The sequence below is a fragment of the Azolla caroliniana genome, unplaced genomic scaffold (genome assembly GCF_043228905.1).
Source record: "Azolla caroliniana isolate FFs.n. ecotype wild unplaced genomic scaffold, voAzoCaro1.0.p SCAF_8, whole genome shotgun sequence".
NCBI lineage: Eukaryota > Viridiplantae > Streptophyta > Polypodiopsida > Salviniales > Salviniaceae > Azolla > Azolla caroliniana.
Genome location: NW_028230443.1, coordinates 900594 through 925423, shown reverse-complemented (window position 1 = coordinate 925423; position 24830 = coordinate 900594). Strand labels below are relative to the sequence as shown.

The 24830-nt window shown below is 37.1% G+C and overlaps 3 protein-coding genes across 8 annotated transcripts; 2 read left to right on the top strand and 1 right to left on the bottom strand.

Moving 5' to 3' along the window:
- Positions 1–934: 934 nt before the first annotated feature.
- Positions 935–5375, bottom strand: LOC147860678 (uncharacterized). Of its 2 annotated transcripts, none has more exons than XM_087323788.1 (6): positions 5298–5375; positions 3486–3993; positions 3156–3227; positions 2710–2847; positions 1714–1828; positions 935–1305 (listed from the first exon to the last, which is right to left on the bottom strand). In XM_087323788.1, the coding sequence occupies exons 2-6, from the start codon at positions 3948–3950 to the stop codon at positions 1118–1120; spliced, it is 978 nt and encodes a 325-aa protein (XP_087179914.1). In that variant the 5' UTR covers positions 3951–3993; positions 5298–5375; the 3' UTR covers positions 935–1117. The 2 variants fall into 2 exon arrangements, with proteins under 2 accessions (XP_087179914.1, XP_087179915.1); XM_087323789.1 differs by having other exon boundaries at positions 3486–3973; positions 5298–5320.
- A 4246-nt stretch (positions 5376–9621) lies between these two features.
- On the top strand, positions 9622–19252 carry LOC147860677 (bifunctional purple acid phosphatase 26-like). Of its 2 annotated transcripts, none has more exons than XM_087323207.1 (10): positions 9622–9754; positions 10945–11122; positions 11210–11413; positions 11500–11611; positions 15143–15366; positions 15950–16088; positions 17118–17338; positions 17425–17546; positions 18689–18850; positions 18975–19252. In XM_087323207.1, the coding sequence occupies exons 2-10, from the start codon at positions 10946–10948 to the stop codon at positions 19075–19077; spliced, it is 1464 nt and encodes a 487-aa protein (XP_087179333.1). In that variant the 5' UTR covers positions 9622–9754; position 10945; the 3' UTR covers positions 19078–19252. The 2 variants fall into 2 exon arrangements, with proteins under 2 accessions (XP_087179333.1, XP_087179332.1); XM_087323206.1 differs by having other exon boundaries at positions 10926–11122.
- A 1371-nt stretch (positions 19253–20623) lies between these two features.
- Positions 20624–24617, top strand: LOC147860676 (fatty-acid-binding protein 2-like). Of its 4 annotated transcripts, none has more exons than XM_087323238.1 (12): positions 20624–20657; positions 21318–21470; positions 21611–21689; positions 21791–21992; positions 22433–22508; positions 22696–22789; positions 23178–23246; positions 23347–23383; positions 23490–23567; positions 23677–23737; positions 23819–23863; positions 24212–24617. In XM_087323238.1, exons 3-12 carry the CDS (start codon positions 21670–21672, stop codon positions 24319–24321), a joined length of 792 nt encoding a protein of 263 aa, XP_087179364.1. In that variant the 5' UTR covers positions 20624–20657; positions 21318–21470; positions 21611–21669; the 3' UTR covers positions 24322–24617. The 4 variants fall into 4 exon arrangements, with proteins under 4 accessions (XP_087179364.1, XP_087179366.1, XP_087179363.1 ...); XM_087323240.1 differs by having other exon boundaries at positions 21606–21689; positions 23677–23728; XM_087323237.1 differs by having other exon boundaries at positions 21606–21689.
- The last annotated feature ends 213 nt before the right edge of the window (positions 24618–24830 follow it).

Genomic DNA, 24830 nt, shown 5'->3' with positions numbered 1-24830 from the left:
TCTCAATCCCGAGGATTAAAAGTAATCCTCCCCTTCTTTACACTCTCATTTAACCCTCACACTTATCCACGTGTATAGAATACTACGGTAAATTCTTACCACGGGATATTATATGGTCATGCCTGTAACACAAGCTTTAGGCATTCATTTTCACTTGAGTCTTTGTTTTTCTGAAACATCAAGACATCTATTGCTGAAATATCTTATTGTGACATTTGTTTATGCAACATCGATTTGTTACATTTAGTCTTTTCACATGAATTCATTGTCCACAATGACACTTTATTAAGCTACAACAAATCCAATGTAACAGTGATTATAGCTTTTACATATGTTTAGTACTCATATTACTGTAGAGCAAAAAGACCCAATTCCCATTTGTTGAGGGATTGAAGCATTCGTTTTTGGTTCACTTTATGAAGTAGAAAAGACATCATTTTACCAATACTTCATTACACTAAATTTCCGTAAATAATTTATTGTTATTTTGGTGCATTATGCACAACTCTCTTAAATTATTATGGAGATTGAAATGAAGTCAATCCTATTTAGCAAAAGCAGTCATGTTCACAATGACGTAACCCTTCCTTTTGATTCAGGAAGGCACTCCATGGAGACGAAACTACAAATCTCATTACTGTCTTCTGTTTGTCCTGGCCATAGCTACAGAATTTTCTCCTTCAAAAATAATGCATAATGCCATGAATTCATTGCGAATTATACAAAAGTTTTGGCTATGTCGCAAAGCCCCCAAAGAAATCAACTGAACATCTTTATGTCTACATTATTAACCTGGGAACCTTTCTAGTAATGTATATTATTGCATATTCTGTAAACCAAAAATGCTGTGGTGCATTCATCCTTGGGAGAAATTTACTTCCCTATAACCGTCTTACCATGACACCATTACACTAACAGATTTTTTTCTCCATAATAAAAATTAAAAAATAATGCATAATGCCATGAATCCATTGCTAAGAATTATACAAGAAGGTTGGCTATGTAAAAAAGCCCCCAAAGGAATCAGATTAACTTCTTATATTTACATTATTAAATCTGGGAAACTTTCTAATATTTGTAATTGCATATTCTGTACAAACCACAAATGCTGGTTCATTCATCCTTGGGAGTCATTTACTTCTCCATCACCTTCATCTTTAGTCGGTTGGCTATTCATACCTAGGACCCCATCGCTTTCTTCTTCTGCAATGACTTTGATATATGCCAACTGAGCAAGTAGAAGCGAGAAAATGACACCGTAAGAAGCTAGCTTTGAGACCCGCATGCATGCTCCTGCCATCAAAGCTGAACAAACATATTTGATCAAAGAATGTTCCTATGAACGCCTGCTTTATTGTAGAAAAAAAATACATCCAGAGTACATGTTTTGTGATTTGATGATGTTGAAATACTTTCTTGGAACACTTCCTAAATAATAGAAAGAACAAGTCTTGTAACTGGAGAAGGTTGGGTTTGAATGAAGTTTCTTTGATGGAAGGGATTATGGAAAGAACAGCATATTGGTTGGTATTTCATACATAAAAGATCAAGCAAATCTGGAATAAACAATTCTGGGTGCACTTAACAAAGCAAAAATAAATAGTTCGAAAGTATTCTTTTGATGAAGAGAGAATTCGAGATAGATGCAGGTTGCAATTCTTTAATTCCATTATTAGTAACATGTAATATATTATGCAATGCATGACATATCACCTGAGCTTGAGCTCCAGATAAATGAGACCATCACTAAAGACAGTCCTCCATATAATAGCTGTTGATAGCCTGGACCAAATTCCTGCCCTGATTCCATTGCAACTAGTGCTACCTTCTGCAGCAACAAAAAACAGTTCAATTCTTACTATATGACTACAGTCTTACATTCGGACAAGTTAACCAAGCTTCCATAGATCGGCTCAATTTCCTCGTAATTACTTTGAAAGTGTGCTTTGACCAACAACCATGAATGTCAAGTGTGTACATACAAGTGTGGTATATATTATTGTAAACAAATGTGAAATAAAAAATATGAGTTATCCATTATGAGCAAATATAAAAACCAAACAGAGAGCTGAGACAATGAAGTTTTGGTCTGGGTCTGAAATAAGATGATAGAGAGATAATGAAGCGAGGATTGAAATGAGGGTACAAGTCCAAGATTAGAAAGAGCGAGAGACTTTTGCGGCAATGGATTGAAAAAAATTCATAAGTCAGTTTGACATGGCTCTCCGTCAGCCTCTTATTTGTACATGGTGTTCAACATGGCCATGTGGGTGTTTTGGAGGTGCATGTTCATGATTTCGTATTTAACTTTGAGATGTTGGTCCTTGGTTATGTTAATGAAACTACCCTCTAGTCATTTCTCTCAAGATCCCATTGATGTTGTAAGACTCTGTTAGGTTATCTTTTGTTGTGATGGTTCGTGGTGGCAAGATCAACTGTATAAATCATCAGGTTTTTTGGTTTGATGATTTTCTTAGTAAAGTAGAAGATTGAAACGAAAAGTAAATAATCCATATCATAATGCAAAGCAAGGAGGTATTCCGATGCAAATCCAGTTACGACATGAATAGGAAATGGAAGGCTGAAAATTGATGTTACCCTATAATTTATATATGTTGAGGATTAGTAATTTCAGACGGAAATTACTATTCCTCACAAAACCCTCTCTAATCAGAGAACCCAGACTACAGAGACATGGAGCAAGCATACTTCTTCAATCTTTTCTTTAGATAAACCTCCGTGATGCCTCCATGCCTGAGGAGATCTATATAAGTTTTTGAAAAACAGACCCTCGTTTCTTGAGTATGCAATTCGGATTTGAAACTCCTCGAAGTCTCTTGATTGAGCCTGCCAAGAAAGTACAAAACAGTCGTAAGTTTCAAGGTTTACCCCCAATAAATCCTCCTGATTCAAATATATGAATACATTCAGGAATCAACATGAGAATTTTTAGGCAGCTAATATATTCAAAGAGAGGAATAACCAACACGTCCTGCAAGATCATGTGCCCTTACTTAGGTGCAGGATTGGATGCCAATTACATTCCATTGGGGTTCAAATGCAAATCACATGACATACGTTAAGAGTCTTGATTAAGGATTAATGGTTTTTGCAAGCACACATACAGAAAAATAGATCACAATGAGAGTAAGTACCTCGAGCTCAGCCCGGGCAACAATCAAATCCTGCACAATAGCATTTGCATCAGCATCTAGCTGACGGAGAACCTGCCCAATGCACGCTAAGAATGATAAGAATAGTTGTTCTATTCACAAAGTCATTGAACATCTTAACATTTTAATATCCCAACCATTATGGATTTTCCAATAATTCATATTTAAAAATCAAGTAGAACGTTATAATCCCCTATAAAATAACTATACACATAGTAACAACTGTATATAGCCCATGAGACTTTATATAAAAAGATGACTTGCACTTGATACCAAGAACCCTAAAAAGATCTGAAGGAGCCAGTCTCTTACACGGCTTCCCGTTGCATCTAAGCCCTTCATAGTTCGATAAGCAATTTGGTCATATTCAAAGGTGGCCTCATCAGCAATGTTGCGTAAATACTGAGACCTTTCATCAACAAACTCTATCATACGCACTTTCCCTACTTGGATGCGAACCATGTCTACTAATACCTGCTGGAGCTTAGAATCTCCAACGACTCCATCATCAGAACCATACAAAGACTGAACTTTGGTGGATCGCTTACGAAAATGGTGTAAACAAGGTTTTATACAAATTTTATATGAACTTGAGCCGTGTGGTTTGTAAAAAACGTCTAGTAATGTTGAATGTGAATTTTTTCCTGCAACAGCTGTAAGTTTGTGAGAACTAAGAAACACTTTGTGGACCAAAGGCTGTAGATGTGAACATGCTCTGTTGATTTTCAATCCAACTGATGCTTCCACAAAAATTGGTTTGTGGGCTAATGGAGCCATGGTGGAAGAATTTAATGAACAGGCTGCAAAACAGGCATCGCATCTGTCAGAAATAACAGAATACATGAGATATAAAACTTAAGGATAGATAATAAATTCCTATTCATTGAAGAAAGGCAAGGAGAAGCAACATTAAAGCAGCAACTTACAGTCGCTCTCCTCATAAAACCCACCTATCTTGAAAATTTTTAAGTTATAGATAAGATCAAGATTCTTCGTAATTATCCTCTACAACTTAATCAAACAATACAATATCATGAAACACAAAGCGCCCTGTTTCAGTGAATAAGGTACATATACCCAGATCGTAGTAGATCAAAATCTCCATTATAATGCATTTATCACATTGGTGAATACCATGCACTTAAGCCTTTGTCAACACATATACCACCAAACCTCGCAATCTAGCATGTATCTTCGTGCCTTTCACATCACACAACCAATATAGGGATCTTAGCAGATAAGGCTAGGGTAACCCACACAGGTTTGTCGAAGATATGTATGTACTAAAGATAAGCATCTACAACTGGCTGTTACAGAGCATCAATGACACCAGATTGTCCTTGCCACCCACCGAATGGATTACTGGAATCAGTACTAAAGTATCCCAAAACATGATCAAGCAGCAAAAAATCGTAACTGTACCACAACTAGATAACTGGGAAATAAACCTTGAGATCCTTTCAGATCCAAGCCTGAACTAAGAATGAGCCCTAACTTATAGACAATTCAGAGAATGGCAAAGTTGGCCAATGCAAACTGAAGCATTTTCTGAAAGAAAGTGTCGCAGAGATAAAGGAATCCTCCCCGTGTGACCTTCCCAATGGAAACAAAGTACTGCTTATTGAAAAATGTTGTAAAGATTGATAACGATGAAAACCCAACCTATAGCGTAATTGCAACTAGAAGCTGATTCTGCAGGGAATATGTTTGTAGTAACACGTTAAAAACAGTGAGTGATAGCTGATATTGCTTTCTCTTTGGATTTGAGATTGATCGAGGGGATGGATACTTCCTCTTAGATCTTCTTCACAAATAGAAGAAGAAGAAGAGTAATTATTGTAAGGATTGCGGAGATGATAATGGCATGTAAAAAGTCTGAAATATGGAAGTAAACATTTGTCGTTTTTGGAGGTTTCGTGATAGAAGTAAAGGACTAGTCGATTCAACCTTGATTAAATTAGCCACCTGTTCGAATCGAATCAGAACCCGGAACTGTGTGCAAGTAAAGTAAGTCTATGTGAAGGCAAGAACGAAAACGAAAACAGTTTTGTGTGAAATGGGGGGGCGAGAAGCGGCCATGATGAATGAAGTAAAGTAACTGTAAGGAAGGCATTAGCTACCTACCTGCGATGGGAGCGGAGCAGAGTGATCCACTACTGCTTGTGTGTATGTGTTCGAGTCTGTTGTGTTTCGTCTGTGCCTGCGTTGCAATGGCAAAGAGAATGAATCAGAAGAGGAAAGAAGCAGAGAGAGAGAGAGAGAATGAATGTTAAGGAAGGAATGAATCAGACGGAGGGAGCAGAGAAAGAGAAAGAGAGAGAGAGAGAGAGATCCTGCGGACATGGAGTCCTCCTCTAAATTGGATTGGAGAATCGGTCGGGGATTTGGAATCCGCAGACAGAGAAAAAGAGCAGAGACACGTAGAGATTTTAGAAAGCGCCTCTTCTTCTTCTTTCTTTCTTTCTTTCTTTCTGTTAACAATCACGGCAACGGTTCGGTTTGAACCGAACTGAACAACGAAACCACGGCTTAACGGTTTAAACAGTTCGGGTCGGTTCACGTTTGGGTTTTTTTAACGGTTCGATTTGATTTCAATAATTAGAAACTGCGGTTTAACGTTTTTTCTTTTTTCTTTTTTTTTTTAATTTAAAAATTGTTTTTAAACTATCTTTTCATTTTCATGCCTTATTCTCACATCTTAGGAAAATCTTTAAATTTTAAATATTTTAAATAATGAAATTTTTAAAATTTGTCCTAAGCTGAAAACCGAAACCGAATCACGAAACCACGGTTTTACCTGTTTAATGGCTTAACGGTTTGATTTTTTTTAATGGTTCAAATTAACAGTTTCGTGGTTCGGTTTAGGTTTCAACAATTTTAAACGGTTCGGTTAACCATCATTGATTGTTACTTTCTTCACACCATCTTTTATCATTTTTGTGGGAGAACTTCTCCTCTGTCTATGGCAACACAGACATTTGTCGTGCCGAATATGAGAGCATAGGTGGACCTCCTTTACCATGGACGATAGGTTCTTCACAGGACTTCATTGTGTTACCGAGGCACCTCTTCAAAGTTGGGTTCCTTGAACCCACTTATTATTATGGTGGGTTCATGCACCCAAGTGCGGATGAATAGAGTATTTAATATTATACGAGTTATAAGATTGTGAAGATATATAGATAGATAGATGTGTGTGTGAGCATTCATGTCTAGGCTCTAAGGTCAAAAAGTAACGTTGTTGTATATGGGTGAGGGTCAAGTGAGGAAAGTAAGCTTGGGGGGCCAAGCCTTCAATCAAGACCAGAAGCTAAAGCTCAAAGGTTCCTCTTTGTGTATGCACTCCTACTCCTTTCCCCTCTTTTTCTCAGGTCGAGAGCTCTATACCTTTGAGGGTGGGGAACTCCAATGGTCACCTTCGAGGGTTGGAAGGCTAAGTGCTCACCCTTGAGGGTTGGGAGTCGAGTCAGCAACCAAGTGCTCAAAGGCTCCACACCATTGAAGGTTGTGAGCTCGAGTGATGAGGACCGTCGAGAGTAATGGTTGAGTCAACTGTTGAGTGCTTGAATACCCCGCTCACCCTTCAAAGGTTGCGACTTTGAAGGCTCTGCACAATGGAGGGGTGGGACACATTCGGGGTTTCAAAGCTCAAGCGATCCACATAGTCTAGGGTTGGAATCTCGAGCGCTCCACATAATCATGGTTTGGTAGCTCAACTACCCATGTAGTTGAGGATTGTGAGTGTAAGCACTCCATCCCTTCAAAGGTGGAACTCAAGTAGCCTACACTCACTCGTGTTTTCAATACATGGTTCAAGTATTCACCCACGTGTGTTGGGATGGCTATATGTTCTCAAGTTGTATGGTCACTTGTGAGTCGTGCCTAGTTGGGTGTTGTGGCCAAGTCGGCGGCAATTAAATAGAATGGTTACACTCTCATGCATCCAATGCATGACTCTAATAATATTGCGCCGTGTGTTCATGTCCCTCTACCCCTTGATAACACAAGCGCTACAAGGTTGGTTAAACACCAGGTTTCTCGAGACTCGGCATAGCAGGTTCAACTCCTACCATTCACAAATTTTCTCATGTATAACTTCTTCTTGAAAACTCCAATTGAAAACCTGAACATTTTGTCACAATTCTTGTGAAATTTTCTAGATGTTTAACAATGAAAGATCAAACATCATCTCCTAAGAATTTACACAAATTTACTTGTAGATGAATGGTTAGTGATTCAAATCTCGATCCACGACAATGGTCACTCAACCGTAAATCACATGGGACCTTGTAAAAATATTTTCCATATACACATAACTTACTAGAAGAAACTACAAATTTCACAATAACCTTAAAAAGCTTGTAACAAAATACAATTGAGGCTAAAATCCTAAAGCCCGTTACATGGGCTGGATTTGGGAAAGAAGCAAAAATCTTGAGAATATGGAAGGAGAAATTATTAGGAGTAGGCATGAAGAGTTTCAATCAACGACATGTCAGTTGGTCATTGCAAATCTCCCTCACTCCTTTGATAAACGGATTGAATTGTTCGTTGATGAAGGTTGATACCAAATTCACCTTCCAACAATGAGCTCTCTCCTCCTTTTATAGGTTTCAAGAGCCCACTCACACATGCCACATCATTACAACATACTATATATGCCTCCATTTTTAGCACCCCCAGCCAACAATCCAAGATGATGGAGCACAAGCGACCAATAAAACTGAGGGAAACGAGGAATATTGTTCCTTTTGCACATGGACATGTTACGTGGATCACATGTGTTTCTGTATGTAAAGAAAGGATAATTGTTATGAGCCATAACAAAATGCTGGAATGTTTTGCTTGGTGAATCACAACAATGAAGTGTGGCTTTTATTGTAATGTGATTTGTGAATATGCAAATTCCAGAGAAGGGGGAGAATATGGCGAATAACCATCCATAAGGGAAAAGGCGATAAGCATGATTTGATACATACTATTTGACAGTGTGAGTGTGTGGCTACAACAATGAAGAGGCATGGTATCATGGAGCACTCCTAAGGTGATTGTGAAATTATTTGACACCATATTGGCACCTCTATAACTTGAAAACAAAAGGCTTATTTACAAATCTAGTTGTTTATTGATTTAAGAGTACTCACACATGCATCCAGGAAAGAGGAAAAAGGCATGAACATTCTAAGGCTCGAACATAAAACAAGCAAATGGAAAGCATATTAATAATGCTTACTAATTAGAGCATAGTACGTAATATGCTCAAATGCATTGGCAAACATTCATTTTCATATGAATGTAAACGAATGCGTATGTTATCAAAACATTCTTAAGTTTTTTTTACACTTTTTACCTTATAATAAATAATGAATATAAAAGTATGGTATTTACCATACTTTGAGGGTGTTTACTATACTCGAATGATTGACACATTTTCGAATGCGAATGCACGTATGGTACATATGGTTCATACTATGAATTAGAGCATAGAGAGTGCACCATCACAATGGTTCAAACAATATGTTCGTTCATAGCATGATGTGACATGCTTCCTCATTATTTGGCAAATGGTACAACTTGAGTGTTATTAATGTTCGAGATAGACTGGAGGAGAAAATATTGAGCAATAAGTAATGAATTTTTGTGTGGCAATTTCTATGCTAGAATATGGAATATATAGACGAACATGTTTGTTTGTCTAGGTAAAATTGCCCATGCACACACCCGGTTCTTAGGTGAAGAAGTGCATGTTCGTTGTTTTAGCTATCAACATCTTGTAGTAGCACTTGAACAATTCAAATATAGTTTGGCAAGAGCTTTTCAACCCACGATTTCATTCAAGTGAATTGTAGTATTTTGCTCTTTTTTCTTTATCAATCACGCAATCTTCGATTTAGAATCACTATTTGAATATAATCTAGTGGGGTTTTTTTTTTCACCAACCATTTCATTTGAGGGAACCATAGCATTTCACTCTTTATTTTTAGCAGTCAGACAATCTTCCATGCACAATCACTATTTAAATATAGTTTTGGAGGAGCTTTTCACCAACCGTTTGAGTGAGTTGTAGCACTTTTTAATCTCTATATTTAACAATGAGGCAATCTTCGATACACAATCGCTAGTTAGTCGCTAGCGCGTGACATTATGCACATAGCAATAATGCTCAATGCATTGTTTATATATAAGCAAAGCATATACATACATACATACATATATATGTGTATGTACATACATGTATACATATGTGTATATACATACATAGATACATATATGTATATTATTGTAATTTGTATTATTATATATATGTATCATGTATGTATACATTATATATGTATGTATATATACATATATATGTGTACAGTGTATATATGTATACAGTATATATATATATGTATATACTATACAGTATATATATATATATATATCTGCAATGAAACAGCTCAATGTGTGAAGCTATGTCGGACACTCATTCTGTCGTTTGATTTTATTTTTCCTGTTGCCTTTCTTTACTCTGTCTCACTGAGCGAAGCAAATACCACATCGGAGGAGAGCTGCCTTCTTGAATCTTGTTCTTCTTTCAGGTAACATCATCGATTCTGAAGGGAATTCCATAGACAGATAACTAACCGTCTGTTTACGCACAAAACCATGTCGATTAGTGTCCAGTTGTTTGCTGGTGGAATCCCTGAAGAAATCCCATACTCAGATGATCAGTTGTTTTGCTTGTCAAACTCTGAAGAAAATCCCGGGTTTGTTCGCGTGAAATCCTGTAGGGAATTCCATCAACAGATGAACAGTTGTTTGCTCTTGAACTTGTGGAAAGATTCTATCCATGGAAGAGCTTATGATCAAAGTGCTGATGAAAATCCATGGGTAAACCAGTATCCATTTTTTCTCGTGAAATCCCGCAGAAATTTTATAGATAATAGACCATTCTTTCTTTTCTTGTGAAATCCTGGAGAGATTCCATTTACAGATGACCCATTGTTTGCCCGTGAAATCCATGAAGAGCTAAGAATCCTTAGATAAATGAACAGTTACTGCCACTGAAATCTGAGAGAAAATGCATGTTACTTGTGAAACTCATAGGGTAATGGGTAGTTGTTGCTTGTGAAATGCTGAGGAAAGTGCATAGATAAATGAGCAGATGTTGATTGATTGTGGAGTACTTGAAGAAAATCACAGATAAATGAGTAGTTGTCGATTGTGGAGTTATCAAGAAAACCTACAGATAATTAGTAGTTATTTTTGGTGAATTCCGGAAGAAATAAAGTAGAAACTCGAACAATTGTGTTTGTGAAATCCAAGACAAAATCCATAGATATATGAGCAGTTGTTGATTGCGAAATCCTAGATGCACAACTAAATGTTGCCAATGAAATAATATAAGCAATCCACAGACACACGAGCATAATTGCTTGTAAGATCTTGAAGAAAATGGATAGAAAAAATTGAGTAATTGTTACCTTTGTAGTCCTGAAGGAAATTCGTAGATAATTGAGCAGTTATTGTGTGTGAATCCTGAAGAATATTCCCAGGAAAACTCCACTGTTATCAAATTGCCAATGATGTTCATAGGGAAACACCATTGTTTTTGATAATGTACAAATCTGTTTCATATTTGCAAATAGGTTCTCTTGTAGGGAGCTTTCACATATGTATTATTTTATCAGTTATATGCTGCAATTTACAACTCAGATACCTAGCCGAATTTGGTCTTTGAAGTTGATAACGCTAGGCTCTCTGTTACAGGTTCTAATGTGACTTGCAGAATGGAAACAAGGTGGAACCCTTTTCTGTCGTATATCCTTGTTGCCTTGCTTGGGAACCTTGCAGTTTGTTATGCAGGGAAGACAAGTATTTACACCCGAAAATCTTCTGCATCAGAAGATATGTCACTTGACAATCCTGTTTTTCGTATTCCAGAGAGAGTCAATGCACCACAACAGGTGATAATATAACTATTGACAATCAGAACTTATAAAATAATGCAATGACTTTTTCTGTAGAAAACAAATATGTTTTTTAATGCTTAGGTACATATCACCCAAGGAGATTATGATGGACAGGCTATGATCATTTCATGGGTTACAAATTTTGCGAACACGTCAGATACTCTATCATATTCTCTTGCAAATGATGATATCAAACATGATAACAACAATGTTAATGTCACAATGTATAAATTTGGAAACTACACATCCGGCTTTATTCACCATTGTCTTATACAAGGTCTCATGGTATGCGGCTGTTTAATATTCGAGAAAAAAGAATCTCAACAACGTAGAACTTGATGTGTTTTCTATGTATTGTTTGTTTTCTACAGCATGATGCCAATTATACATACAAGATTGGGGTTGGAAGTGATGCTCGTGAATTCTGGTTTATAACTCCACCTAAACCCCGTCCAGATGCATCACATGTTTTTGGGGTGATTGGTATGTAAACAATGTATGAAGGGTACCATGGGATATTCTTGCTTCCATCAAGTAAAACAGGTTAAGCTTGATGAATTACCATTTTTGGTTTGCTATTATCAAGCAATTGGCATCCTATTTTGAAACTTTGGAACCAGTTATTGTCCCTTTGGTATGACTTAGTAAGTGCATTGATCATTGAAATATTCTGTAATGAGGCAGGATAACCATGTGTAGCAGCCAAGATGAGCATGGTAACCTATAGGACATGGTATGACTACTCCGTGATTAGATTAAATTAAACTCACTTTTGTTGTGTTACAAACGTCCTAGAATAGACGTGGTTTCCATAGTTTTTCTCTAGGAACACCATGCTATATCTTTTTGAGAGAGGATGATGATAATATTAACTCATGCCCACAAGGAGCCAACATGGATCATGGGGCAAACTATTGATGTGGCTGCCATACTCGAGGTTAAATTTGTGTGTGTGTGTGTGTGAGAAAGAAAGAAAGAAATCAAGATATATTAATGTCTTCTAAGACCAAAATTGGCCCATGAAACAATTGGTTTACAACAAAAATGGGGTATTTACCCATTCATCGAAAGTAAAAAAAAAGAAAAAAGAACTCAAGCTAAAGAGTTCTAGTAAAAAATCATGTTCGATGGTTTTGTACTAGGCCTAGTTTCATTTCCATCCAAGTCTCTTGAAAAGAAGTGGGAGGTCAAAGGGTTTCGATGTGGATGTGGCTCGTGGTCCCAATGTAAAAGGTACCCCAACCATAGCTTCTAGGCGGCATAGCACACGTTCCCTTATCTTCTTAATTGTTTCTACTCCACGTCAAGTTGCTTTGAAGCCTGACATCCGAGGGCGTTTGGCTGTTCTTTGCATTTATGCTTCATCAAGAGAGAGGCCGAGTGGTGTAGGTGTGTCCACATTCATCGTCTCCCCTTGTTCCCGAAAAATTACATTAGTTACATGTTGGTGAATATTAAAAAGGTTATGGTTAACACTTTGTAGTTTATTCTCCCTATGTTGTTTTAGCTCTAAGATATACCTACCTAGTCTCTTTATATCCTGGGTATCTAATAGTTTGGAGAGGGTGGGAGAGGGTCCTCGAAAAATTACATTAGTTACATGTTGGTGAATATTAAAAAGGTTATGGTTAACACTTTGTAGTTTATTCTCCCTATGTTGTTTTAGCTCTAAGATATACCTACCTAGTCTCTTTATATCCTGGGTATCTAATAGTTTGGAGAGGGTGGGAGAGGGTCCTAGTATGTCTTGGTATTTTGCCCTTATCTCGGCATAAGATGGACACTTGCATGTAAAGTGATACTCATCCTCTATCTCTATGTGACATAACCTACATAGTCTTTCCTCTCTAGGGACTCTATTAGCACAACCATTCTCAATCTCAAGTTGGTGAGATGATATCCTAAGTTGTCCAATGGCCACCCTTAGTGCATTTGATAAGAATGTATCTAGATATTTTGGTCGTGTAATAAAACCTAACTTAGAGAAGTGCATGAAGTGTTCCTTATAGTATAACATTTTAAATGGGAGTGACTCTCGTGGGGTGATCCATTTATATCGGGTGTAATTTGCCATATTTCTTGGCGTATTACTTTATTACGGTCCTCATGAGAGATTAAAGTTTGATCAGTCCCATGGTTAGAGAGAGAGAGAGAGAGAGAGAGATATTAACGTCTTTTAAGAGGCCAAAATGGCCTATAAGACCAAATAAGAGATTACATCTTAAGTGTTGTCTCGTCTTTGAGAACAAATCAAAATAAAATAAATATTACACAGTAAATATAAAAGTAAATAACATGAAAAGAAAAGAAATGAGGGAATCTGGTTTTTGGCACATGTGAGATCCTCAAGTTAGGTATATTGTAGCTTTTGTCTTCGAAAGATCTCTAGCATAGGTCGATCCAGAATGGAAATGTCTCCGAAGTGAGGGAAGCACCTATGATGGTGGGAGATAATGGCTTTTATTTGTCGATGACAAGGGTGTCGAGGTCTTGGTCCATGGGGCCGAGGCCTACGTGCACGGCAAATTGCCATTGCCCGATCAATTGTAACCCCTTTGTTATGTCCTGGTCTGAAGCCCATTTGTGTATCCCGGGGTTGACTTCTAGCATTAGGAGTGATGGGGCTAAAGAAAGTTGTGATTGTTCTTTGTGGATGAGCTTGTGTGGTTGTATTCTTCAACAACTTTTCTCGATGTCTCTTGAGCTCTAGCAAGAAAAGTCGTAGGCATTGTTGGTCCTCATATTCCATTACCTTGCGTAGTGGGCCAAAGCCTTGTTTAAAGAGGCAATGGTATCTCCCTCTGATTTCATAAAAGACACTACAATGACAAACATAGTGTTCTTCAGATTCCACTCCTTGATGACACAATTGGCAAATTCTCTCTTTTAGAGGTAGTCGTGTATATCTGCCTACCTCAATTTGTAGCTGATGTGATGAAGTTCGCAGCTGCCCTATCACACTACGCAGCGCATAGGATAGATGTATGTCCATATAAGGTGGCCTGATGACAAATCCATCCTCTGATGTATGTAAGAAGTGTCTTATAATGCGGCATCTTTGTACCAAGTGGTATTTTGGGGCTGATCCATGTTATCTTGTTTTCCAAGTTAATAATATCAGTTCGGATCACTCTATTCTTTTCCACTTTGGTCATATTTAGATGGGGACAGTCCAAGCTATATTGGAACGGGGGTAGTGCATTTATACTCATGCCATGTGACTCGAACCATTGCTGCATTTCAGCATACCAACAATGAGTGTCTCCATTTTCAGCCAGTTGTTTTGATGACATAAGTGCCAACCTTGGGTACCTTCGTTTAGGGAGCTCCCAAAGACGTTGGATAAATGTCACTGATCGGAACAACGCCTCGGTCATTATAGGTGCTGCTCCCATCTCTGCCCGGATTATATCGTGGGGCACTGATGCTTTGCTCCTTATCATGCGAGCAATCATTGACACTAAAGGTCTCTCTAAATCTTTCCAATGATTTGCCTTGTTAAGACTCAGTCCCCATGTCTCTACTCCATAGAGAAGAGTTGGTGTGACAAGTATATCAAATAACCATAGCTTAGTCCGTGGCTTTTGGAATTGCAAATGTGCACATTGTCTCTTGAGAGCACCAAGGGCTGCATATGCAAGAGAAAGTCGGGCACAAGCGGCCTCCTGTAAAGAGAACCTAGGTCCTGTAAATGTTACTCCTAGGTATGTGTAGGAGCGTGTGTATTCCACCTTTTCCTCTCCCAAGAAGAATTCTGGTTCTGATCTTGTTACCCATGCTTGGGTGGTGTTAAACACCATCACTTTAGTTTTATTCATGTTGATTGACAAACCTATGTCCGTACAAAATAGTTTTAAGGCATTTAGATGCCTTTGTAGTCCCTCTGGAGAGTCAGAAATCAGCACAATATCATATAGTAATATTATGAAAAAAAGAAAAGAAAAGAAAAGAGAGAGAGAGAGAGAGAGAGAGAGAGAGAGAGAGAGAGAGAGAGAGTGTGTGTGTGTGTTCCAGGGGATTTAGGCCAAACGTATGATTCACACACTACACTTGAGCATTATAAGCAATCTAATGGGCAAACAGTTCTATATGTCGGCGATCTCTCTTATGCTGACAATTATCCTCTTGATAATGGTGTGCGGTGGGATTCGTGGGGACGCTTTGTGGAATCAAATACAGCTTATCAACCATGGATCTGGACAGCTGGCAATCATGAAATTGAGTTCAAGCCACAACTTGTAAGCTGCTTTCTCTACATAGTTTTCTTTTATTTTAATGTGAATCAGTGCAATTTCATCCACTCTTTCTGCCTGCTGCACACGCTGTCGTACCATGCTCTGTGTTGCAGAAATTTAGAGTACTTGGTATAGATGTTTTATGCTATGCACCAGGAGTCATTCAAGTATGAGTTCATTATGTAACATCTTAAACAAAAGAAGAGAATAGGCTATAAATCTATGTTTGAAAAGGATAACTGTAAAAACTAAGCCCTGGTGCAACAGTTTTTCTAGATTTTTCAAAAGGTGCTATAAATCTTAAAGTGGAAAACAACAGGCTAGTGCAATGAATGTATAAAGAAATTCTTCATGTTATCGGGGTCTTGGAAGTAAATTTCTCTGAATGTTGATGGTATCAATCAAGGCCAAAACTCTAATCTAAAGACTAAAACTGAAGATAATAAAAAACCAACATTACTTTTTGCATAATGGTTCAATATATCTTGTTGTAAATGGTATAATGGTTACTTTGCTCCAAATAAAACGAGAAAAAAAGTAATGATTTAACCTCAACAAAGTTTGATTGATTTCAATAAATCTGTAGGGGGAAGAAGATTCTTTTAAACCGTTTATGCACCGGTTTCCCACACCTTATCTAGCTTCACAGAGTACATCACCCCTATGGTATGCCATTCGGAGAGCATCTGCCCACATCATTGTTCTGTCAAGCTATTCTGCATATGGTGAGCATTTAAAAAAAGCAACATAGGAAGAACTAGCTCATTTAATCATCCTTGCATTAATCAGATATACTGGTAGACGGAATACACGAATATCAATAATTAAAACATCTTAGGGTACTTGGCCATAGTACAACTATGGTTATAAGACAATGGTTATCTGATGAGAAAAAAAGAAGAAGTTTGATCTCAGATTTAAGTTTGAGGTCATCCCTTTGTAATGCATGCTTCGAAGAACCATAAGTGCATCATTGGCAATCATATGTACTTAGCAATATGCATATGGAGTCTATTCTTATGACCAATGATATTCATGTTTTTGTCATCTGTTATATACTTTTTCAAGAACCATACTTGAGATAAACAATTGAAATTTCGGAGGTATGTTTTTGGGATCTATGCATTTGATTGATGATTATACAAGTCTACAAGATGAATATTTTCTTTCATGCAATTATCAATATTTTAGAGGATTTTCGTAGACACATACTTATATAACTAAAATACATATACACAGAAGGTTGTATCCAGAAATTGTCAAAGAATTATTAAAATTTAATAATTGGGAGCCATTTGGAAAGGTTCCCAATGTGTCCAAAATGGCAGCCACACACATCAATCTGGAAAAAGAGAAAATTTGGATATTTTTCTTTGTTTGCTCTAAGTGAACAAGCTTGAAATCTACAAAACCATCAAAAGGATTAGATAACACTGCATTAACTTCAGATTCCCGGTGTGTTGCTTTTTCCGGATGTTGATGTTTTTTCTATTGACATCTTAGGGATAAGTAGCGCCATCAGTTAGGTTCTCTTGCATCAACATTATTTGAACTTCAAATTTGTAACTTTGTGAACAAGGTTACTGTTAGAGAAGACGTGTAAGTTGAATGCTCTGTTGTTGACCTCTACGAAGGCATTGATATTGATCTTATAGATATGGTAAAAAGTTTATTTTGTTTTGAATAAATTGTCTAGGAAACTAAGGACCTTGAGACTAATGCAGGGGTCTAACATCTCACTTTTCTTGTAATAGCAAAATATACACCTCAGTGGATGTGGTTAAGAGATGAGCTCGAAAGAGTTGACAGGAATGTGACACCATGGTTAATAATTTTGATGCATGCACCATGGTACAATAGCAACACTGCCCATTATATGGAAGGGGAAGCAATGAGGATTGAATTTGAAACCTGGTTTTTGAAGCATAAAGTTGATGTTGTATTTGCAGGTCATGTCCACGCCTATGAAAGATCTGTAAGTGATCTTTTAACTGTTAACATTATCCTTAGTTTTAAACTATGTAGAGCATAAGAAGGATAAAACTTAGTTTCATTGTGCAGTATAGGGTTTCTAATGTTGCAAGCAATGTACTGAATGGAGCACGTGTCCCTGTGAAAGATGACTCTGCTCCACTTTACTTAACAGTTGGTGATGGTGGCAATATTGAGGGCATTGCTGGCATGTAAGTGACGATTCCCTGTTATCAAAAGAAGAAACAAGAAATATTACCTCCGCTATTTGACAAGCATACTCGCATTTATAAACTATGAGAGTTCGTAATTGCAATTACAATGGTGTGCATATTTTATATGGCAGTAAAGAAAGAATAGGTATGAAAATCCATACACATGGTGATGGAAAGGTAGAACATGTGGCCTTACCTATTATGTATGTAGGAGTAAAGCCAGCCTTTAAGAAATTTCTTTTGGTGATCTAAGGTCAAATATCTCTTAATTGTAGAGCATAAGGAAACTCTCTGTCTCAAAATGTCAACTGCATCTAAAACCCAATGAGTTGGGGCAATGGCGTGGAACCCAACCTTGCTATTTCCCTCAGTTTACACTGTCTCTGCAAAGAGCTTTATGCAAGTTACGATCAAATGAACTTCTTTTTTTAAAACTTAGTGAACTCTCAAATATTATCTGTATATACTTGTGATTCAAACCAGTTGAAGGATGATGGATAAAAAGCACCAGAAAATTGTCCATATCCTCAAACCATATATGCATGCATCTGTTTCACACACATCCCCCAAATTCTAGTCATGCTAGACATGCAAGGGCTAGATATGGCATTCCCTATTGTATGAAGGATATTTTGTGTTCCTCACCATAAGCATCCAATGGGTGCTTCAACCCATAGGTTACTTGGACCAAACTTCAAAATTTGGGATTTGTTTCTAACGTCAAAATAGATCATGAGAGAACGTTTTAAGATACAATCACTTGTTTAGTCTTATAGGGAATTTTGGCCTCTTAAAATACTTTAATATAGCTCTCTTTTTTTTTTGGTTAAGTGGGAAACAATTGTATTGGTTGTCATGCTAGAGATAGCATCTCCTATATAATATGAACCAAGGATATTCTGTGTCCCTTGTCATAAGCATTCAATGGGTGCTTAAACCCACATCAAAGATTGGTCTTTTCTGTGAAGCCAAAATCCATCTTGAGAGATGATGATCTCTTTGGGAAGAGGGAAAACAATGGTATTTTTATTGTTAATTAGTGAGCTTTCAGAATGTTTGTATTCAAACCTGCTTTTTTGGTTACAATGGATAAAAGCTTCATTCTTTCTCAAATACTACACTTGCATTCCAACTTGCAGCTTTACAGAGCCTCAACCTGATTATTCAGCATTTAGAGAAGCAAGTTTTGGGCATGGAAGGCTAGAAATAAAGAATCGCACACATGCCTATTTCCTTTGGCATCGCAATTCTGATGGTGAAGCAGCAGTTTCTGACGAATACATGCTTTGGAATCAATATTGGTGAGTTTACAAGAGCATGTTTTATATCAGACGGTGGTGCATAAATTCTCGTTGAAGTACTGTAACTCAGTATGTTTTTGAAACATTTGCTAATTCTAATCTATTGAGATAAATATTATGGCAGGGCACCTATTCACTCCCAATCTATTATCCCACGCAGGAAATTAGAGAAATGTAAATATTGCCATCGATTATTCAGCACAGGTGGAGAATCAGCGATTGTTTGACGCATCCTTTTTGATGTTAAAAGGGTCATATAGAGATGGATTTTTTACGGAAGTGTAGAAGGTATGGTATGGTCAAGTATGTTGGCATGGAACAAACCCCTTCAAAAGGAGCTTCTGTCATATATGTACATTTTCCATCTGATTTAGATGTAAATGTGAAGACTGTCATCAATCATTTGGCATAGGTGGAGAATCACCTAATGTTTTATGCCATCTTTGTGGAACATTTACTTAAATAATGTATAATGATTTTGGAGTATAATATCAAGAGTGTTGGCATTGAAAACCTCTTATAAAATTTAGACGTAATGTACTTGTATAGTGAGCACCTGTTTCATGTTTCTGATTAGAATTTCCTGAATGCACTAGACAACGCTCTCTCAAAAGCAATTGCTTTGAAAGTGAGAGGACTCATTAGAGACGTATTGTTAATATTTAAGATCTAATGTTAAAAGAATGCAAACATATTGATGTAAGGTAGAAACATATAATGGCACAATTTATTTAAAGCTAACAAGGCATGAAACATATCGATTCAAAGTTGTATGCGTGCGCGGTATGATTATTTGTGGTGTTAAGTTTGACGAGAACAATAAATTGTTATATGGATACTTTGGAGTGAAATTGAGAAAGGTCACACCTTTGCTCTATCGATTATGTCTATGCTTGACGGCTATATTGTTTTTGAGCTTTCCGAATGTGTTGACATTTTATATGTCCATAACATATTATACCTTCGCCCAATGCCATATCAAACACAATTTTGTTTCCACAAGCACTTGGTCCGAACCAAGCTAACTAAGCTTATACAAGAGAACTTCCAAACCAAGATTGATGCTATCTAGCCAACATATCACACAAAGATGTATAAACAAATGTACAAGTGATGGAGATAGGTAGATATAATTTTGATGTCTATGGAAGGCCGATTGCAATCTATTGAGAGAAGTATGGGGGGGAAGGGGGGGGTTTAACACGAAAACAAACAAAGCCATCCTTTGGTCAAAGAAATGTTTGCCATACATGACCTACCTACATACATCCATTGCTATGCTAACGTGGATCATTTCAACCTAGGCATTTTGCATTGAATCACGCTCAACCTCGACAAGTTCGAGCCTGCCTACATTTATGTACATGACCCCACACGTCATGATGAGGGGTAACATTATTGCCACACGGGACCAATGAACTGGAGGAGGAATCGAAGAGGAGACATGACCCGAGTTGCGTGTGCGGTTTTTGTAGCCGAATATCATGACTCCTTCTGACTCTTTGGATTGTCCGGACACTCTCAAGTGTGAACACACACACACACACACACAAACACACGACTTCTGCTTCGCATTCCTTTCCTTTCCTTTCCTTCACATTCAGAATTTAGAAAGAAACAGAGTGGTTTCATTGCTCTTAGTCTTCTTTTAAGAAAACAAAGGGAAGGACAAAATTTGAAAGATTCGAATGATGAAGAATATTCGATGACATCCTGAATATTCCCCTCTCTTTCTTCGACTGTCCATCCTCCAGTTAATGCCATGGATGAATGGATTAATGTGCTATCTCTCCGACTAATCCATCAGGTTTGCCTTCTCTGCACACCGCTTTCCATTCTTTTCCCTAGATTTGGCGGAGCTGCTGCCTCCACTTCTTGATCTTCCCCTCATGATTCTTAGATTCCGAGGTTTTAATGGAGTTTCTTCCCTACAAGCTGCGATTTCCGCTTTCAAATTTCTCTTACTAACCCTTCACCAACACTAATTGAGCTCCTTCACTAGAGATTAATTTCCACTTGCAAAATTCTCCATTTTTGCGACATTACACTATCCTAAGCCCTAATTTTAACATCTGATTTACCTTAGGGTTCTTTTTTAAATTTCCTTTCGTTACTGGAGATTGTTCTCTTCGTGGTTCCTTTGCATTCTGATCTCAGTGGAAATGGAGTTTCTTCTCTGATTCCGCTTGCTTTATCTTTCTTTTACCTACTCCATGCATCTCTCCCCCCCGTTTTAATGAAGTTTCTTCCCTAGCTATTTCTGCTTGAATTCTCTTCTTCACTTACATTCACTTCCCTTTTCTCTTTCGATTCTTTCAATGGCGTTCAATTTCCTGCTTCTGCTTGCATTTTTTTTCTATGATCTATATCACACATGTTCATATATGATATGTAAAAAATCACATGTGTACATGTTGGTGTGAGGAAAATATAGATGTTAAATTATGCTCTTATAATTCTCTTGCAGGAAACAAAATTTGGATATATGAACATCAGCTAATTCTTTGATGCTGAGAATGTGTAAACGGCATGTACTCCGAACTATGCATGAAGCGCTTAAACATATCTATGTACCTCAGAGATGGACGTATTGTGTAGTGTAGATTCCCACTCAAAAGAGGTACACATATTTCTAGTTCATTTTTTTCAGTATTCCTCTATTGCTCCCAAATTACACATATATAACACTATGGCGTGCTTTTCTTGGTTTTCTTTGACCATCTTTACTCCATTTCCTTTTGATTGTCCGTAACAGAACAGAACGGCTGCTGGCATACTGAAAGAGAATAGAGACACTCTTCGCCCACAAACGCAACAACATGGCACCAGTTGAACGATTGTGAGCTCATAATTCAGACATCAGTCTAAACACTATTTTTTTTAAAATGTGAGACTTCCTTTATAAGATAGCCCAGCCAAGTTAATGTGATGAATCATCAGGTGCCATGAAGACGATGAATTCCAGAAGAGTGGAGCTTTCTCCATAGAAGATACGATAGATACAACGAAATATGAACCTGAAATTCTGGGTTTTCGGTATGGGTTGAATGCCACGGAAAACATGGTTCTGGAACGAGAGACTGGAATCAAATTCCCTTCTTTCCTTTCATGTGAAGATCAAGATTCTGCCGCCTGTTGCCAGGTTTGTATTTCATTTCAGAAATTCTGAGGTGCAAATGTTTTATACACAAGGCATATTCTTCATATGTTGCTAATTACTTGCGTGAAATAATGCACAAAAGAGGTTACCACTTAATAGATGTAGATATTGCATAGTTATTTACCATTTAACAGGCTCTTCATTGTGCAACTTTAATTCATAGTTGGCCTCCTAATAGAAGCAAATAGTGCGTGATCAAAGAAAAGCACCTGTTAGCTACAGATGTAAATACCCAGACCTCTCCATTTGTCTCTCTCTCAATGTGAAATTAGAAGATATGCAACCTTTATGCAGACAATGAGAACCAGTGCTTTGCATTAAATTGAGGCTTATCTATTATTAGAACTTGGGCTGCAAGTATTTGGTAGACCTAGGACTGCTCTTTGTATTGTTTGGGATTGATGTTAATTGTCTTTCTGCAGGTATTGGTAGGCATGGGCATCAATAAAATAACTATTCTCAAATTCAAGTCAATCAAAGTCTATGCATTTGGTTTTTGTAAGTTCTTAGAATACTTGGTACAAATAAGTTAGTTTGCAAGAAAGATATTGGATTTCATAATGGGAAGTGAGGGCCAGACTAAAAGCCTTATGTGGTAATGAGAATGCTCTATGTGGAAGATGTTATGGTCAGCAATTTCTATGTATCAGGCTTGATTTGTTCTGGAAAATGGATGGACTTACAGATATAAGCCCTGGCAGTCTTAGGGCTCAACTTGGTGAAAAATATGCAGCTCACGGAGATGTGGATGCTTCCAGCATTCTTGAAGATATTTTAAGGTATGTTTTATTCAAATGATATGGTTACCAAGTTTTAAATGAAATTAGAGTTCATGACATGTAGTAAAGCAAGGGATTATTTGGAAGTTAATTCTGCTTATTATGTTATTGAGACCTGCTATGTATTGATTGTTGTATTGAGTAAGAGACCCTCCTCTAGCTCTAATGTCTAAACCTCTATGTGAGAAAAGCTTACGAAAAATGAGAATCTGAGTGTGATCTGCTTGTGATTCACTTAATACTTTATTTTAGCTAAACCATTCGTAGTAAATAGTCATTAATATGCATGAATCAATGAGCTTAGCCTTTGGCATATTAGTTCATCATTGAAATCTCAGAAAAAGTTGTTCAATAGCACTAAGTTGTCTAGTAACAATATTGAATATAGGTATGATTTGGAAATGACAGTGCGCCTGATCATACACCATAGAAGCCTTAAAATGTGCACGGTCAGAAGGTATGTTTCTGCACGCTTCTCTTTTTACCTTATAAAGCACGTTAGGGACTAGTTCCTATCTTCTAAAATAAACTTTACTAAAATATCTCTGTTGATGCAGTGCCTTTGATACTACATTAAGGAACCGTTTGAAGAAGGTGTGCAAATCAATTTACTGTTGCTTCATGCATCAGATTTTTGTATTTATCGATTGTGTGTCATGTTTTTGTTCTTCAATATTTGCAATGCATACTAACTTTGCAGATTAAGGGAGTGGAAGTTGATGAGGGATTGGATACATTCAACTCTTATTTTTCAGAGAACTTACCGCCACTATCAAGGGTATTTGTTGCTAAATTGTGAAATTTTGCACGATATTCTTTTTTATATGTCAACCTTCACTATTCAAAAGAATAGTTATATATGAAATTCTTGAATACTTCTCTTGCAGGGTTCTGTTATTGATTTCCAAAGGGTCACCGGAAGCCTTCTTCATATTAAAAGTAAGTTAGGTAGCTCTATGCTTTAAGATTCAGAACTATACCTTATTTGGTCTTAAGGCCAATTTACAACTCATCGTCTTCTCTTTACAGTTGATGGAAGGCTGATTGGAACTATCTCAGGCAATGATTTTGTTAGTAAGTATCAAGTTTCATATGGATATACAGTTTAGGGATGCCAACAAATTATACAAATAATAGAAACAGTGAATTTCATTTGAGTTTGTATTATGCTCATAATTTTGTGTGTTAATCATCATTAGACCTTGTAAATGTTCTTCCACTTCGCCATTTGTGATATAGATAGTGTAAATATTTCTAGAGGAGCCTCTCTTGGACATATACATTACATAGCCTATTCAGACTCCATGCAAATCCCTTTGGTTTATGGCCAATTTGGTGGTGATTTTAGAATTAATCTGATTTTAGATATAATTGCACACATTGATTGATTAACTCTAGATTGAACTCTGTTTTTCTTAACAGAGGCCCTTTTTGACATTTACATCGGAGATCCTCCTGTTTCTTTGGATGCAAAACATGAAATTGCTGAGAGGGTGTGCCAGTTGCTTAGAGCTGAATTTGGGACAAACTGAACCCTCCTTTTACAAGATGCCCATTCATTCATTCGTTCATTCCAGAGGATATGTACTTGTACTTTCATTCAGATAGAGGATTGATTTTCACTATATCATTATTCCTATTTTTTCCTAACAACTTATTAGTCATAGAGATGTGTCCCATGTAGTATACATGATTGAGAAAGGTTTAAACTCTGTCTTGGCTTTAATAACCCATATAGGGATTCAGTTGAAGGGTTTTCAAAGGTGCAAAATAAACAGCACTGTAAAAGATTTGTTTAATAAAATGTTTGGATTTGATTGTAAAAGCCGTGTTGGTTGGAAAATGACAAAGCTATGGTATGAAGGTAAAAGTGAATAACAAAGATATGGTTCATAAAATTGCTCTTGGATTTGCGATGTTACAAAGGTACGTACGGTACACGAATTGTAGAAAATGACACTGCAGCACCAATGTTAATTGAGACAGACATTATGGCCACTTCCCCACAAGCTTGTTCTAACTCGTGTTGTCCCATTCCATA